The sequence below is a fragment of the Monodelphis domestica genome, chromosome 6 (genome assembly GCF_027887165.1).
Source record: "Monodelphis domestica isolate mMonDom1 chromosome 6, mMonDom1.pri, whole genome shotgun sequence".
Lineage (NCBI taxonomy): Eukaryota > Metazoa > Chordata > Mammalia > Didelphimorphia > Didelphidae > Monodelphis > Monodelphis domestica.
Genome location: NC_077232.1, coordinates 292160154 through 292175601, shown reverse-complemented (window position 1 = coordinate 292175601; position 15448 = coordinate 292160154). Strand labels below are relative to the sequence as shown.

At 37.5% G+C, this 15448-nt stretch overlaps 1 protein-coding gene across 2 annotated transcripts in view; it reads left to right on the top strand.

Annotated features, from left to right (window-relative positions):
- The window catches only part of MOB1B (MOB kinase activator 1B), a 92621-nt gene that overhangs the window by 28248 nt on the left and 48925 nt on the right, over positions 1-15448 (top strand). For both annotated transcript variants that reach the window (XM_007495651.3, XM_056803355.1), the window contains exon 2: positions 14276-14442. In XM_007495651.3, coding sequence (XP_007495713.2) covers positions 14276-14442 — 167 coding nt within the window. The remainder of the gene's footprint in view (positions 1-14275; positions 14443-15448) is intronic.

Here is a 15448-nt window from a genome sequence, read left to right as displayed (position 1 = left end):
ATTTCCGAGCATTATTCATTGGAGTCAAAGATCATTTTCTTTTCTCCCTCCCACTCCCACCTATCCCATAGCCGACGCGCAATCCCACTGGGTATCACATGTGTTCTTGATTCGAACCCATTTCCATGTTTTTGGTATTTGCATTAAAGTGTTCATTTAGAGTCTCTCCTCAGACATGTCCCCTCAACCCCTGTAGTCAAGCAGTTGCTTTTCCTCGGTGTTTTTACTCCCACAGTTTGTCCTCTGCTTGTGGATAGTGTTTTTTCTCCTAGATCCCTGCAGATTGTTCAGGGACATTGCGTTGACACTAATGGAGAAGTCCATTATGTTCGATTGTACTACAGTGTATCAGTCTCTGTGTACAATGTTTTCCTGGTTCTGCTCCTTTCGCTCTGCATCACTTACTGGTGGTTGTTCCAGTCTCCATGGAATTCCTCCAATTTGTTATTCCTTTTAGCACAATAGTATTCCATCACCAACATATACCACAATTTGTCCAGCCATTCCCCAATTGAAGGGCATCCCCTCATTTTCCAATTTTTGTTTTGATTTGCATCTCTCTGATTATAAGATATTTAGAACACTTTCTCATGTGCCTATTAATAGTTTTGATTTCTTTATCTGAAAACTGCCTATTCATGTCCCTTGCCCATTTATCAATTGGAGAATGGCTTGATTTTTTGTACAATTGATTTAGCTCTTTATAAATTTGAGTAATTAAACCTTTGTCAGAGGTTTTTATGAAGATTGTTTCCTAATTCGTTGCTTCCCTTCTGATTTTGGTTACATTGGATTTGTTTGTACAAAATCTTTTTAATTTGATGTAATCAAAATTATTTTACATTTTGTGACTCTTTCTAAGTCTTGCTTGGTTTTGAAATCTTTCCCTTCCCAAAGGTCTGACATGTATACTATTCTGTGTTCACCTAATTTACTTATAGTTTCCTTCTTTATGTCCAAGTCATTCACCCATTTTGAATTTATCTTGTTGTAGGGTGTGAGGTGTTGATCCAAACCTAATCTCTCCCACACTGTCTTCCAATTTTCCCAGCAGTTTTTATCAAATAGTGGGTTTTGTTCCCCAAAGCTGGGATCTTTGGGTTTATTTTATACTGTCTTGCTCTGAGGTCAATTACCCTGATTCTATTCCACTCATCCTCCTTTCTGTCTCTTAGCCCGTACCAAATTGTTTTGATGACTGCTGCTTTGTAATATAGTTTGAGATCTGGGACTGCAAGGCCCCCTTCCTTTGTATTTTTTTTTTCATTATTTCCCTGGATATCCTTGATCCTTTGTTCTTCCAAATGAACTTTGTTATGGTTTTTTTCTAAATCAGTAAAAATTGTTTTTGGAAGTTCAATGGGTATGGCACTAAATAGATAAATAAGTTTGGGTAGGATGGTCATTTTTATTATATTGGCTCATCCTACCCATGAGCAGTTAATGTTTTTCCAATTGCTCAAGTCTAGTTTTAGTTGTGTGGAGAGTGTTTTGTAGTTGGGTTCATATGGTGAATTGTCAGCTGGACTCAGGAAACAAGGCCGACCAAAAAAAAAAGATACAAGAATCAGCTAAAGTCAAACTTGAAGTGGGCTGGCATTACACCAAAGCAACTGGAACTTGCTGCCTCTGTCAGAAGCAGCTGGCGAACCCACATTCACCATGCCGCCACCACCTTTGAAGATGAGCGACGTCGACGTCTTGCCACTGCACGTGAACGCCGATACCAGGCCACAACCGCACCTCCTGTAACAACTGGCATCCCATGCCCCATGTGCCACAAACTCTGCGCCTCAGTCTTTGGACTTCAAAGCCACATGAGGGTACATCAATAGATGATAATGCACAAAGACAATAGTCATTCTCGGTCACCGAGAGACTACCACTATCATATAGTTTGTGTGTTTGTCTTGGCAGGTAGATTCCCAAGTATTTTATTTTGTCTAAGGTGATTTTGAATGGGATTTCTCTTTTTAGTTCTTGCTGCTGAGCTGTGTTGGAAATATATAGAAATGCTGATGACTTATGTGGGTTTATTTTGTATCCTGCAACTTTGCTAAAGTTGTTGATTATTTCAATTAGCTTTTTGGTTGAATCTCTAGGATTCTTTAAGTAGACCATCATGTCATCTGCAAAGAGTGATAACTTGGTCTCCTCCTTGCCTATTTTGATGCCTTCAATTTCTTTTTCTTCTCTAATTGCTACTGCTAGTGTTTCTAGTACAATGTCAAATAATAGAGGTGCTAATGGACATCCTTGTTTCACTCCTGATTTTATTGGGAATGCATCTAGTTTATCCCCATTGCAGATGATATTAGCTGATGGTTTTAGATATATACTGTTTATTATTTTTAGGAATGACCCTTCTATTCCTATGCTTTCTAGTGTTTTTAATAGGAATGGGTGTTGTATTTTATCAAAGGCTTTTTCTGCATCTATTGAGATAATCATGTGATTTTTGTTGCTTTGCTTGTTAATATGGTCAATTATGTGGATGGTTTTCCTAATATTGAACCATCCTTCTATTCCTGGTATGAATCCCACCTGATCATAATGAATAACCCTTGTGATGACTTGCTGGAGTCTTTTTGCTAATATCCTATTTAAGATTTTTACATCTATATTCATTAGGGAGATTGGCCTATAGTTTTCTTTCTCTGTTTTTGACCTGCCTGGCATTGGGATCAGTACCATGTTTGTGTCATAAAAGGAATTTGGTAGAACTTCCTCTTTGCTTATTATGTCAAATAATTTGTATAGTATTGGGATTAGCTGTTCTTTGAATGTTTGATAGAATTCACTTGTGAATTCCATCAGGCCCTGGGGATTTTTTCTTAGGGAGTTCTTTAATGGCCTGTTGGATTTCTTTTTCTGATATGGGATTATTTAAGAATTCTATTTCTTCTTCTCTTAGTCTAGGCAATTTATATTTTTATAAATATTCATCCATATTACCTAGGTTGGTATATTTATTGCCATATAGTTGGGCAAAGTAGTTTTTAATGATTGCCTTAACTCTTTCCTTTTCTTCACTGTGATATCTTCCAAGTTCTTGACATAGATCAGGATTCCTCTTTGCCATTTCAGAGCCATTTTCTTAATTGTTTTCATAATGAAAACCCCCTTTTACATTTTCTTAAGGATTATTTAAGTCTCCTCAGTAAGAGGCATTCCTTGGGCCTCATTATTTGACTTAATAGAAAAGAGGCCAGTTTCAGTTTGAGTCTGCACAGCATTCATTTGACTATGGCAAAAATATGAAAATTGTACCTAGAGTGAAAGTCCATGCAAAATTCTTATTTTTTACCACCACTGGAAGGGGGCATATGCAATTCTTGTCTTTCTTAATAGTATCTCCCTTGGAAAAACTTAGGATTTTTTGTTCTTCATGTCTCTTAGCATCTCCTTAACTTTATAGTTTTATCTATGCCACTTTTGCCTTTGTGACCATGACCAAATCTCTTACCATTTTCTGGGTCTCAGTTTGCTTATCTATAATATGAAGTATTAGACTAAAGAATTCTAAGGTCTCTCTTCTAGCTTTAGATAAACGATCTTAAAATTTTCACATTTTCTCTTCATTCCCTAAATTCTTTACCTAATCTTAGTGACTTGTTTTACTTATTTGGTCTCACCAGCTCTAGAACATGGAGGGCATAGGTTTGATTTATAGGAGCTTGAACCAGAATGAGGTGACTTGAATTTAAGTAGACAAATTTTTCCCCAGAAGCCTAACGAATGCACTGGTTGGATCCAACTGGAACCTTCAGTGAGCCTAATTATACAATTACAGAGTTTGCAAATGCTCATTATTAGTACTTCAACTCTTACATATTGCAAATTATTGCAAATAAAGTCTTTTGTGCTTTGTTTCCTGTACCAACTACCTGTTTTTTCTTACTTATCCTTAGGGCCTTATAAATTTTCCTTCCCTGATTTCATTCTTTGCTTTTCTTGATCATTCAGAAGACTTTCAAATTCCTTCTCCTTTCTTTCTTAAGCTTAAATTCTCCCCCTCCTCTTTTCTACCTCCCTCCCTTCTCCTTTCTTTTTCTCTTCTTTTATTCCTCCTTCCTCTCCCATTTAGAATTACTTTTCAGTATAATCATCTAAAGTATTCATAAGTATTAGAAGCCCTTCAGAAGGTAGGCAAATTTGGTGGCTTTATGTTATCAGTAGTTTCTTGTACTTAGGACCTGTAAAAATCAAATTTCTAAAGCAAAAATTTCTCTAACAAAAGATTTCTTCGTGTCAACTGATGCGTCACTTCAAGCTGTTGCCTAGTGCGACCATATAATTAGACAGTTTTTGATGGCTTCTCCTCTTCTAGGGCTGGCCACCAGAATTGTGCTTAAACTCTAAAATCCAGCATTTCACCAGAATAAAAGTGTGAGGAGTATTTCAAGCAGCTTGATGAACATTAGTTTGTGTCTAAAAGAATTAATTTTTTAAAATGACCTAGGCAAATAGAAACAATTAACATAGTAAAATGAAGGTCTGCAGCATTTTAATTACCTATGTCCATTACAGTCACATTCATTGACTCACTGTCTTTGATTATGAACTAGTTAATACACTTGTTCCTTTTTCAATTGTGCCTAACTCTTTGTGACCCCCTTTGGAATATTTTTGGATATATTGGAATGGCTTACCATTTCCTTCTCCTGCTTATTTTACAGATAAGGAAACTGAGACAAACACGGTTAAATGACTTGTTCAGGGTTGGTAATACAGCAAGTAAATAAGTAGCTGAGGATGGACTTAAACTCAGGCCTGACTAATTCTAGAGGCCTTGGTACTCTATCCATTGGACCACCTAGCTTCTTCAACACAAAATATACTTGTTGGTCTAAAATCAATGATAAAATGTTGTTTGCATGGTTTATTTCCTTCAAAAGTCCCTTCTAGTTCCAAATTGTGATTCTGTATATACCTGTGAAGAGGGCAAATCATCTTTTAGCAGATTCACATATCTAGCCCTCATATTTGTTTGCTTGACATCTTCACCTGGATGTGCTATAACCATTTCAAACTTGAACTATACCAAATGGAACTCATTAACTTTGTGCTTAAACTCTCCCCTCTTCTAGTTGCCGTCTTTCTGTCAAGGACATTGTCAGTTAAGTTTGAAACTTAGAAATTATTCTTGACTATTCCCTTTCATTCGTTCTTTTTTCTATCTTCACCTCTTATAACTGTCCCCCTTTTCCCACTAACACTGTAATCACCCATCCACCCATGGTTCATGGAAATAGGCATAATGGCCATAATCTTCAGCCAAGCTGAGTAAGGCTGAGTAGTTCATAGCTTTATAACTGGACCAGGAACACAGAGGACAAATTGAAGGTGATACAAAAAGTCTTGCATGGATTCCAGGAGAGAAATGATTAAATAATATTTCAAGAAATTCTCAAAGGAAGAAATGCCAGATACCAACAACAGTATGGAAAAAGTGCTCCAAATCATTACAAGTGCATATTAAAACAACTCTGAAGTTTCATATCATAATATATTGGCAAAGAATGGCAATTACTGGGGGAGATCTGAGAGGACAGTCACACTAACATACTGTTGGTTGAGCTGTGAATTGGTCTAACCATTCTGAAAAATAATTTGAAACTATGCCCCCAAAGTCACTAAACTGCATAGCTATTATCCCAGCAATGTTAGTTACTACTATGTTAGGTTTAAAATATATTTAAAACAAATGGTATGTAGTAGGGATTCCCAGGTTCCTATAAAATCTTTTTTCCCCCTGTCCTTTGTATTATCAAGATAGTTTTATGTTTGTTGAGTTCATAACAAACAAAATCTAAAAAATGAGGTGTATTCAGTGCTCTGAGAGGGAGGTACAAAGTGAAGGTATAGTTAGAAGGGCTGAGGTGTGATTGAAACATTATGGACATAAGTACTGCAAGGAGAACAGGTACTTTTCTGTTCTGCCTAGGGTGGAGCAAGGCTTCTCATGGAGAAGAATATTATAGACCTTGAAGGTAGTATTCTCTGGCCTACCCATAGACCTTTGTAGTAATGTCAAAATTAAGGTAGGCCTATATTCCTGATTCCATACACTCTAGTTGTTGTAGGAGTCTCACTTTTTTTATGACTCTGCTAGCTTTAAAAAAATTTTAAAATTTCACTGTCATAACAGTGTCAAAACAGAAACACTGCATCCATGTATTTCTCCTGGCATGTGCAGTTCTTTCTGATGGTTCTTAGTTCGTGTCTGTCTCAAGAGCCTAGTGGTCACTAATTTGTAATGCCATATCAGTATTGCCTTTGTTTTGCCCTTTTGTCCCAGGCTCTAGAGAATATTGTGCGTATAGCATAAACTGCAAATGTAAAGTGAATTTGATAAAATCTGACCTACTTAAAATGTATTTCTCTTTCCAAGCTAATCATCTTGAATCATTTGAAACTTTGTTCCTACCATCCCTACCCTCAGGTTATTTTTGTGATCATTTCAAAATCAGATTTCTTGTGCTTATATTGGGAATGGAAATATTCACAGATTGTTAAAAAAATGGGGTGATCACCCACCATGTCCTTTGACCAAATAAAACAGCAGTCCATGGAGTCATTGTTTCGAGTTTGCCGCTTCTTTATGTAGTAGGTTTATATTGTTTTCCTTTTTGTAACCTTCCTCTTACTCAGGCTTTTTCTGTTCTACTACTACATGTTTAAGGTTTTAGAAAAACAATATTATGAGGTAGTGGATGGATCAATACTGTATATTGGTTCCAAGGCAGGGCTAGGCAATGGGGGTTAAGTGACTTGCCCAGTGTCACACAGCTAGGAAGTATTTGAGGCCAGGTTTGAACTCAGGACCTCCTCTCTCTAGGCTTGACTTTCTATCCAATGAGATAGATATCTCTATTTCAATGAGATAGGGTTTACATTCCATGGAAATATGCCCTTGAGTTTCCCTCTTAGACAGCATTGTGCCTCTGATTCTTTTCAGGTTATTTTTTGGTAGCTCCTTAAGAAAGACTTGAGGTAAGGATGGGGCTGAGAAAGAAGATCAAGGCAGGCATTCCAAACCAGAGTGGTACAATGATTCAGTGGGTGCTAATGTCCTTTATTTCCTGTCCTTTGTGGATCAGGTGTAAATGAGTTTCACTGAAATGTCAACCAAGGGGTCTGCTAAGTAACGCAGTGGATAGAGTGCTGGGCCTGGAGTTGGGAGAATCTGGGTTCCAATTTGACCTCAAATGATTCCTAGCTATATCACCCTGGGTAAGTCACTTTTGTCGAGCCCTTGCCCTTTAGTCTTAGAATTCTTACTAGGTAAAAGGTTTAAAAAAGAAAAGATTTCAGAGGTAAGCAGCAGGCATTTAACTAGAGGGAGGTTAATTTCTCCCTGAAGTAATACAAAACTGGTTCATTTATTTTATTTCCTTGAAATCATCCTTTGCATGACTTACAAAGGTTTAATTTTTGGAATAGTTTGTATTTGAGAAAAACTGCCAAGCTACAATTTTATGTAAATTTTGTGTCTTCACCAGCTTCAGGTTTATTTGCTAAGACCTTCTTTCCTGAATTCCTTACATATTTACTGAATATCATTATCTCTTTATTAAATTTGGAAAGGCATTGTACTCATGGGTTAGAAAACAAATTTTTAATAGTTAACTGACTTAATTTCTTTTTTCTTTATTTTAAAGAAAAAGTAATAGATTTCTTATACTGATTTTTTATGTGCTTTTAGCCTGAGTGAAAATGGTTTAATATGCTTGTATTCAAATAATGTGGTCTTACTTTTTCCATGACATTCTTCTCTTGTCTCCCAGTCCTTTGTTTTCTTTCCTTAAAATACCTATCATATACTATAAGTTGGCAATTTGGCTACCCTTTGATATCCTTTGATAATTTATATGATTTAGTCTTCTAAGCCCCCAAATGCCTCCCTAAAACATCTTGTCATGGTTCTTAAAATGTATTCCCACTCAGTATAAACTCTGGTAGGTTCTATCCACTTGGAAAAGCTTTGAATATTAACCTGAAAACAGATTTGGTTTGGGTATCTGAAGACCAGCCTAATAAAATTTGGAAAGGTTTGTGGTCAGAAGACTGGCTACCAGTTATGACCTCAGGGACAAAATGGAGTTGAGATCTACATTGGTGAAAGGAGAACACTACTAGTGAAATAAATAAATCTTTGAAAGTATGTAGTAAAAGCCTGGAGTACTTATCTTCTTTTAATCACTGTCAGGAAGATCTGAGTTCAAATCCAGTTTCTTCATTTCTAAAATGGGGACAATAACAGCACATACTTTTATCATTGTTGTGAAGATCAAATGAGATAATAATTGTAAAGAATTTATCATAGTTCCTGGAACCTAGTGTGTGCAATGTGAGTTTGTATTCTCCTTCCTCATTGACTTAGTATGGATATCCCAAAATGGAATACTCTACAATAGAATTATCAGACTGAGAGCATTTATGAATATACCTGATACAAGATAAGAAGTCTGATTCTATTCCCTTCATTTTTTTTCCTGTGTGAATTAATTTATCTATATTAAAACAGTAATATACGGAAATCTACCACTCCATTTCAATTTAATAAATGTTTATTAAGCATCTACATTGGATAAAACACATTGTGCTAAGATAAGTGGACTTGGGCTCTGTTAACCTAACCAGGTGGCAAGAACACTTTTACAAATATGTTTTGATAGTCGGGAAAACAAATATCAACAAAATAAAGGAGTTCATCAATGTGCTATGAAAAGTGAAGAGACCTCTGGCCAAGATGGCTGCCTGAATAGGGGCAAAAATGTAGAAATAGCAACAAGTGAATAATGATAGAAAAATCCAATGCTTCAGAGCTGTATACAGTCAGCCAGCAGTCCACATGCAGTAGGAAAGGTGCTATGAGCACAAAACCAGTGCAAACACACAGACCAACAGCCTCCTTGGGCACGCAGCTAGTCAGGCCAAAAGCACATGTAGTTGGCAGGACTGTGTCTGAGGCAGAAGAAGAGACCCCACAGAAAAGCCCCCAGAAGGGACAAGAGACCTGGAAATGTTCCCCTTCTTCTATTCATGACAAAAACAATTAAGGAGGCCCAGACAAGTTTAGGGAGCTTCCTAGCAGCATAAGTCAAGGCACATCTATCACCATATTATGTAGGCTATGTGAAATGGACTTAAGGCTTACACGGAGTCAACTCTGTAACCTTATCAGCATTAGGAAACTCATTTCCTTTTGTGGGTTTGCAGCTTCAGAACATTTTATCAACACTCTAAGGCTGCTGGCATTTCAGTGTACTTGGTTGGGAATAAGCTAAGGAGGGAGGATTGGGAGGCATTGGCAGATGTATAATGAGAAATGAGGTCTATAGATGATGTGTAGACAGTATACAGAGGGGTATAGAGATATGTTGATAACTTCTAGGAGTGCTGCTTTAGTATCAGAGACAAAAGCTTCTCTATATTAAGAAAGGTGACAGGGCAACTGGGTAGCTCAGTAGATTGAGTGCCATTGGGAGGTCCTGGGTTCAAATTTGACCTCGGACACTTCCTAGCTGTGTATCCCTGGGCAAGTCACTTAACCCCCATTGCCTAGGCCGTGCCACTCTTCTGCATAGAGTTATTTAAAAAAAAAAAGGTGATAATAAAGAAGAATTTAAAATCTTCTACAGACACCGTAGTGTAGTTGAAATAATTTAGAATGTTGTTTTTCCTATACTAGGAAAAGATCATGGCCAAACAATAAACTTTATAGAGAGTCTTTAATGGGGAGTAGGAACTGTGAAAATGGAAATGCTTGGTGGTAAAAGAAAAGGGTAAAAAAAGAAAGAAGAAAATAAACTCATTGTTTCACTCATGGTATATTGACATATGAGCAGCCTTCAGGCTGTAGGACTTAATAGTGATCACAAAAAAGAAGAAAACACTATTAAAACATTTTTAAAACACAGAGGAAATCAAAAGGAAATTATAGGGACATTATATAAAGTATATAAACCCTCACCTTCCATCTTACAATCAATACTGTGTATTAGATCCAAGGCAGAAGAGTGGTAAGGGCTAGGCAATGGGGCTTAAGTGACTTGCTCAGGGTCACACAGCTGGTAAGTATCTGAGACCAGATTTGAACCTAGGACTTCCTGTCTCTAGGCCTGGCTCTCAATGCACTGAGCTACCTAGCTGCCCCCCCCCCCCCCCCATAGCAATCCTAAGCCTGGTATCTGTAGAACTTCCCAGATCTCTCTTGGCTAACCTCTGAGGCTTTGTGACTTTCAGGGCAAAACAGTTCCCTTTATTCCTAGGACTTGCAAAAGTAGACATAGATTTTGAAGAGTTTTCTTCTCTTGAGCTACAGAGGGAAATAAAAGGAAATATTGGCAAGCTTTTAAGCAGTTTCCTTTCTCAAAAGTTGTAGACAACAACACTAGAGAAAGCAACACTGGCTTTTCCTATGCAGCTCTTCATACAGCATAGAATGTGTAAGGGGTAAAATTATGGCTGGACTGAATATTTAAGAGTATGGTCGCCAGGAATTTAATTACTTCATTCCAAATGAATTACTCAAGTCAGAATGACCTTTATGGGTATGAACCAGGCAGGGCTTCAGAGGCCCTAGCAAAGGGAGACACAGAGGATTAATTAAACAAGGCTTCCAGCCACAAGGCTTCCTTCAAGATGAGGGGCTAGTGTCTCCAGAAAAGCCAAGTAAAGGGAGTCATCCTTTTTCACTCATCCACATGTCAGTCCAAAGAGAAGCAGTCTAAGGTCTCAAGCCTGAGCACCTCTAAGGCCAAGTTCAAAGGGGAAGTTACCACTATATTTAAAGACAGTTCTTTGCATCACTTCCTGTGCCTCTGGTCCACTTTTACGTGGCAGCTTTAACTTTGCTTCATACTGTTGAGGGGACAGTCAATTGTTTTTGATTTGTCTCTCTCTAGCATACCATACCTCCCTCCCATTCGCACCCCCCCCCCTTAAGGATTAAGTGGGGGTGCATACATTCCTCGAGGTTAAATCTAAAGGAATAAATAGGGGAGGGTTAATCCCATCTTCACAAATGCTGCCAACTCCAATCAGCAAGAAACCCTTCCTCCAGGCAGGTCAGCTCTGCTTCATTTATGAAGCCTGTCTTTCTTGAGTTCAGCTCATTTTAGCTTCTGTTACCTTTTCTTGGCTTATCTTTTCTGTACTTCTGAAGTCTTTCCTCTTTCATGTTCTGTCTTCTGGTTGCCTTCTCAATGACTCCTGCTTAAAATCAGAGTTTCCTCATATGTAATGGGTGATCCACCTTGATTTTAGTTGAGAAACCCTAAATCTACATTTTCATTACATATAACACTAGTTAACATATAATTTTCTCTTAGTTCCCAAGTAATTCTTTGATAATAACTATTAATAGCTAGTGGTGCCCAAACTATAGTCTAGGCACTATTATTACAAATACTATCTCATTTGATCCTTACAACAACCCTGAGAGGCAGATGCTATTATTATCTCCATTTTACAGATGAGGAAATTGGAGGCAGACCAAGGTTAAGTGACTTACTTAGGGTCATACATCTAGTATCTGTCAAATTTGAACTCAAGTCTTCCTGACTCCAGGCCTAGCACTCTAGCTTCCCTTTATTCAAAGTTTGCAAGCAATAGAATTCAAAGTATTGAAACCAGTCATAATCAAAATAACTTTTGGGAAGCCTTGACTACTGGCATTTCTTAATGCCATTCATTAGCTTTTCCCTCTAAGGCAATGCTTTCTCTGTGAATCTCATTAAAAGTCCTTCTTTCTTCCCTTTCAGTAAACATAATGGCCATTTAACATATATCATTGATCTTTCTGTTCTTGGTCTCCTTGATGTATATATTCAGCTGCAGGGTGAAAACCACAAACTGTTTAGTGACTTTTCTTACCTAATTCCAAATTGTTTTCTGGAGTGTTTAGAGCAATTATCTAATAATAATGTATTAGCATGTTCAGTGTCTTATTAAAGTTGGTTATTTTTAACTTTGGTCATCTTTGATAATTTTCTGGGTGTGAGGTGAAACCTCAGAATTGTTTTAATTTGCATTTCTCTTATGACTAGTAGAAGTTGTGCAGTTTCTTCAGTTGTATTCAATTCATCATTACTCCATTTGAGGTTTTCTTTGCAAAAATACTGGAGTGGTTTACCATTTTTTTTTACTAGCTCATTTTACAGATGAATAAACTGAGGCAAATAGGGATAAAGCAATTTACTCAAGTTCACACAGCTAGTGAGTGTCTAGTAGTATTAGTTGGGGGTATAGAGTGCTTGATCTTGATAAGGATATTGATCATTTCCACTTCATATGATTATATTTGTGTTCTTACTACTTTTCTTGTTGAATGTAAGCTTCTTGAGGGCAGAAACCATTTCCACTTTTGGCTTTGTTTCCCCATTGTCCAAGTACTCTTTGATCCATTGACAGTGGCCTCCTTGCTGTTCTTTGCATATGCCATTTTTTCTGACTCTGGGCATTTTCACTGTCTGTTTTTCATGTCTGGAACTTTCTCTTAATCTGTACCTCTTAATTTCCCTTATTTCTCAAATTCACACCTTCTGCAAGAAACCTTCTCTCTGAGATTATCTCCAGTTTATCTTGTTTATACAGATTCTTTTGCGGTCTCCCATGTAAGACTGTGAGCTCCTTAAAAGTGGGGACATTTTGCTTTTCTTTGTGTCTCCAACACTTAGCACAGTTCCTGGCACATAGCAGGCTCTTAATAAATGCTTGCTGGCTTATTTTTATGGATAGATTTGTTGTGAGTTGTGTTTATATCTAGTTGCTTTAGTTATGGAATCTAATTTGACAAAGACCCTGCTCACATGAAGGAAACTAACCATCTTTTTAACATTTCCAAGACTTAACAGCTTTCAGCCAATCACATTTTAAAATACATTGATTTACATGTAGTCAGTAGCAGTTGGAAAAATATAGAACATCAAATCTAGTAAAGCCCTATTTGCCTGGAAGCAATTAGAATGATGGCCCAAATAGATTTATGTTTTCAGAATGAGTGACCTAACTGGTAAATTACATGTTATCTCCCTAAGTATCATGCATGCTTTTCTGTATCTGTTCTGTATTTCTCACCCCTTAAAAAAAAAAAGAAGTTATTGAGAAGCCAGGGCTTAAGTCTAGAAGAGATAAATGAAAAAAAGTTCACTGATGGCCATCCAACTTTTGCTTTTTTGCATTATAGTCTGTATTATGTGATTGTAACTCTTTATAATTTGTTTTCAGTATGCACCAGGCCAGTGATGGCGAAGCTATGGCACAAGTGCTAAAGATGGAATGCAGAGCACACTCTGTGGACACTCGGTCCCTCCCCTTTCCCCAGAGTTCATTACTAGAAAGGCTGAGAGACTTGGACAGAGCTGCTTTGCCCTCCCCCTCTCCACCATGCCTGATGACATTTTTTTCACATTCTCTGCCTAACAGCCAAAGGGGAGCACTTTCTCCCTCCCCTGTGTGGGATAATGGCAGGGCTTGGCATGGCACTTGGTCTGGGGAGGTGTAGTGGCGACATGGCCCAGCTCTCCATCTCTAAAAGGTTCTCCATCACTGTACTAGGCAGTAAGGTTTATTAATAATTTCCTAAAAATTCTTCCTGGTGGAAAACTACAATAAGAAGCATGTGGGTACGAATGTTTGTTAAGTATGGAACACTGTATTTGTCATTAGATGTGGTTCTAGGATATTGCTGCAGCAGTACAGGCCAGATATTTGCTAGGGAAATCTGCAGTCTGGGCAACTGATGATTTGTTTTCACAACTGGGCAGTCAGCAAGCATTTGTTAAGTATCTGTTCTGTGCCAGCCCTGGTGCTAGACCCTTGTAATACACTGATTAAAACAAAATTGATTTGGTCTTCAAAGAGCTCTCATGAGGGAGCCCCTTTGTACAAGTGTAATTACATACAAAGTCACTGAAATGATAGACTGATGCCACCTGTGTCCTTTAGACTCTCTGGGATATTTGTTAAGATAAATCAATTGTTTCAGATAAAATATATCAATAAGGTTAAAAATGCTTTGTCTGGGACAGCTAGGTGGCTCATGGAGAGAGAGCCAAGCCTGGAGGTTCTGGGCTCAAATCTGGCCTTAGACACTTCCTAGCTTGTGATTCTGTGCAAGCCACTTAACCCCAGTTGCCTAGCACGTATCACTCTTCTGTCTTGGAACTGATATTTAGTATTTATTATAAGAGAATATAAGGGTTTTTTAAAAAAGAGTTGTTCCTAAAGTACTGAAAGGAGCTCTTTTTTGTTTTTTATTGCACAGTGGTAGTCGTTCCTCCAAAACTTTCAAGCCAAAGAAGAACATTCCAGAGGGTTCTCACCAGTATGAACTCCTAAAACATGCAGAGGCTACCCTGGGGAGTGGAAACCTGCGGACGGCTGTTATGCTTCCAGAGGGGGAGGACTTAAATGAATGGGTTGCAGTGAATAGTAAGTGAACCCTCATCTCTCTCTTTCACTTTCCTTGCATATGCAAACATGTGGCTTTGCACTTGGCTTTAATAGAATTTTGCCCTTCTGAAGTGTTTAGGAACAGATGTTTTGATTTTCCTTTTTGCTGCAAAATCACAACCTTCCCTGTCTGAAAGTGTGCTTTAAATTTGAAACTAGATAGATAGCCATGTTATAAAGATGAATTATGTGCATCTGTAAAGCACTTTGAACTCCTTGGGGGGAAATGAATTTTCAAGTATAGATTGGATGATGTTTTTGATGGGTGGTGATCAGTTGATGAAATTAGAGATGTAAAGGTGTTAAATATAGAGGTTTCTGATGTACTCATGAAGGAATTGATTTGTTTTTTTAAACTTCACAGAAATTAGTGAAAGCCTTCTCACAATAAAATAAGAAGTAACTTGAATTATTTGATCTCTAAATAAAGCACTAATATAATTTCAATTTGAATGAGACTAGCTAGCAAGTCTGTTAATATTCACTAAGAGTTTATGAGATCTAAAAAAGATTGTCAGATGATGGACAAGTAGATAGAATGGAATTAATAACTAAATTCCCTTGATTGAATTCTCCCTCCCCCCCCCCCAACACACACACATCTGGGCACTGTATTTTTATTTAGTTAGTTAGTTATTTTTTCATTTAAACATTATTTTTAATTGGTCAATTTCTAACATTATTCCTTGGATACAAAAATAATTTTCTTTTCCTCCCTCCTCTCCCATCACCCCTCCCATAGTTGATGTGCAATTCCACTAGGTATTGCATGTGTCCTTGATCTGAACCCATTTCTGTGTTGTTAGTATTTGTACTAGGATGTTCATTTAGAGTCTATATCCCCAATCATATCCCCTTGACCCCTGTAGTCAAGCAGTTGCTTTTCTTCGGTGTTTTTACTCTCACAGGTTTTCCTCTGCATGTGTATATTGTTTTTTGTTTTTTTTTTTTCCCTCATAGATCCCTCCAGTTTGTCCAGGGACAT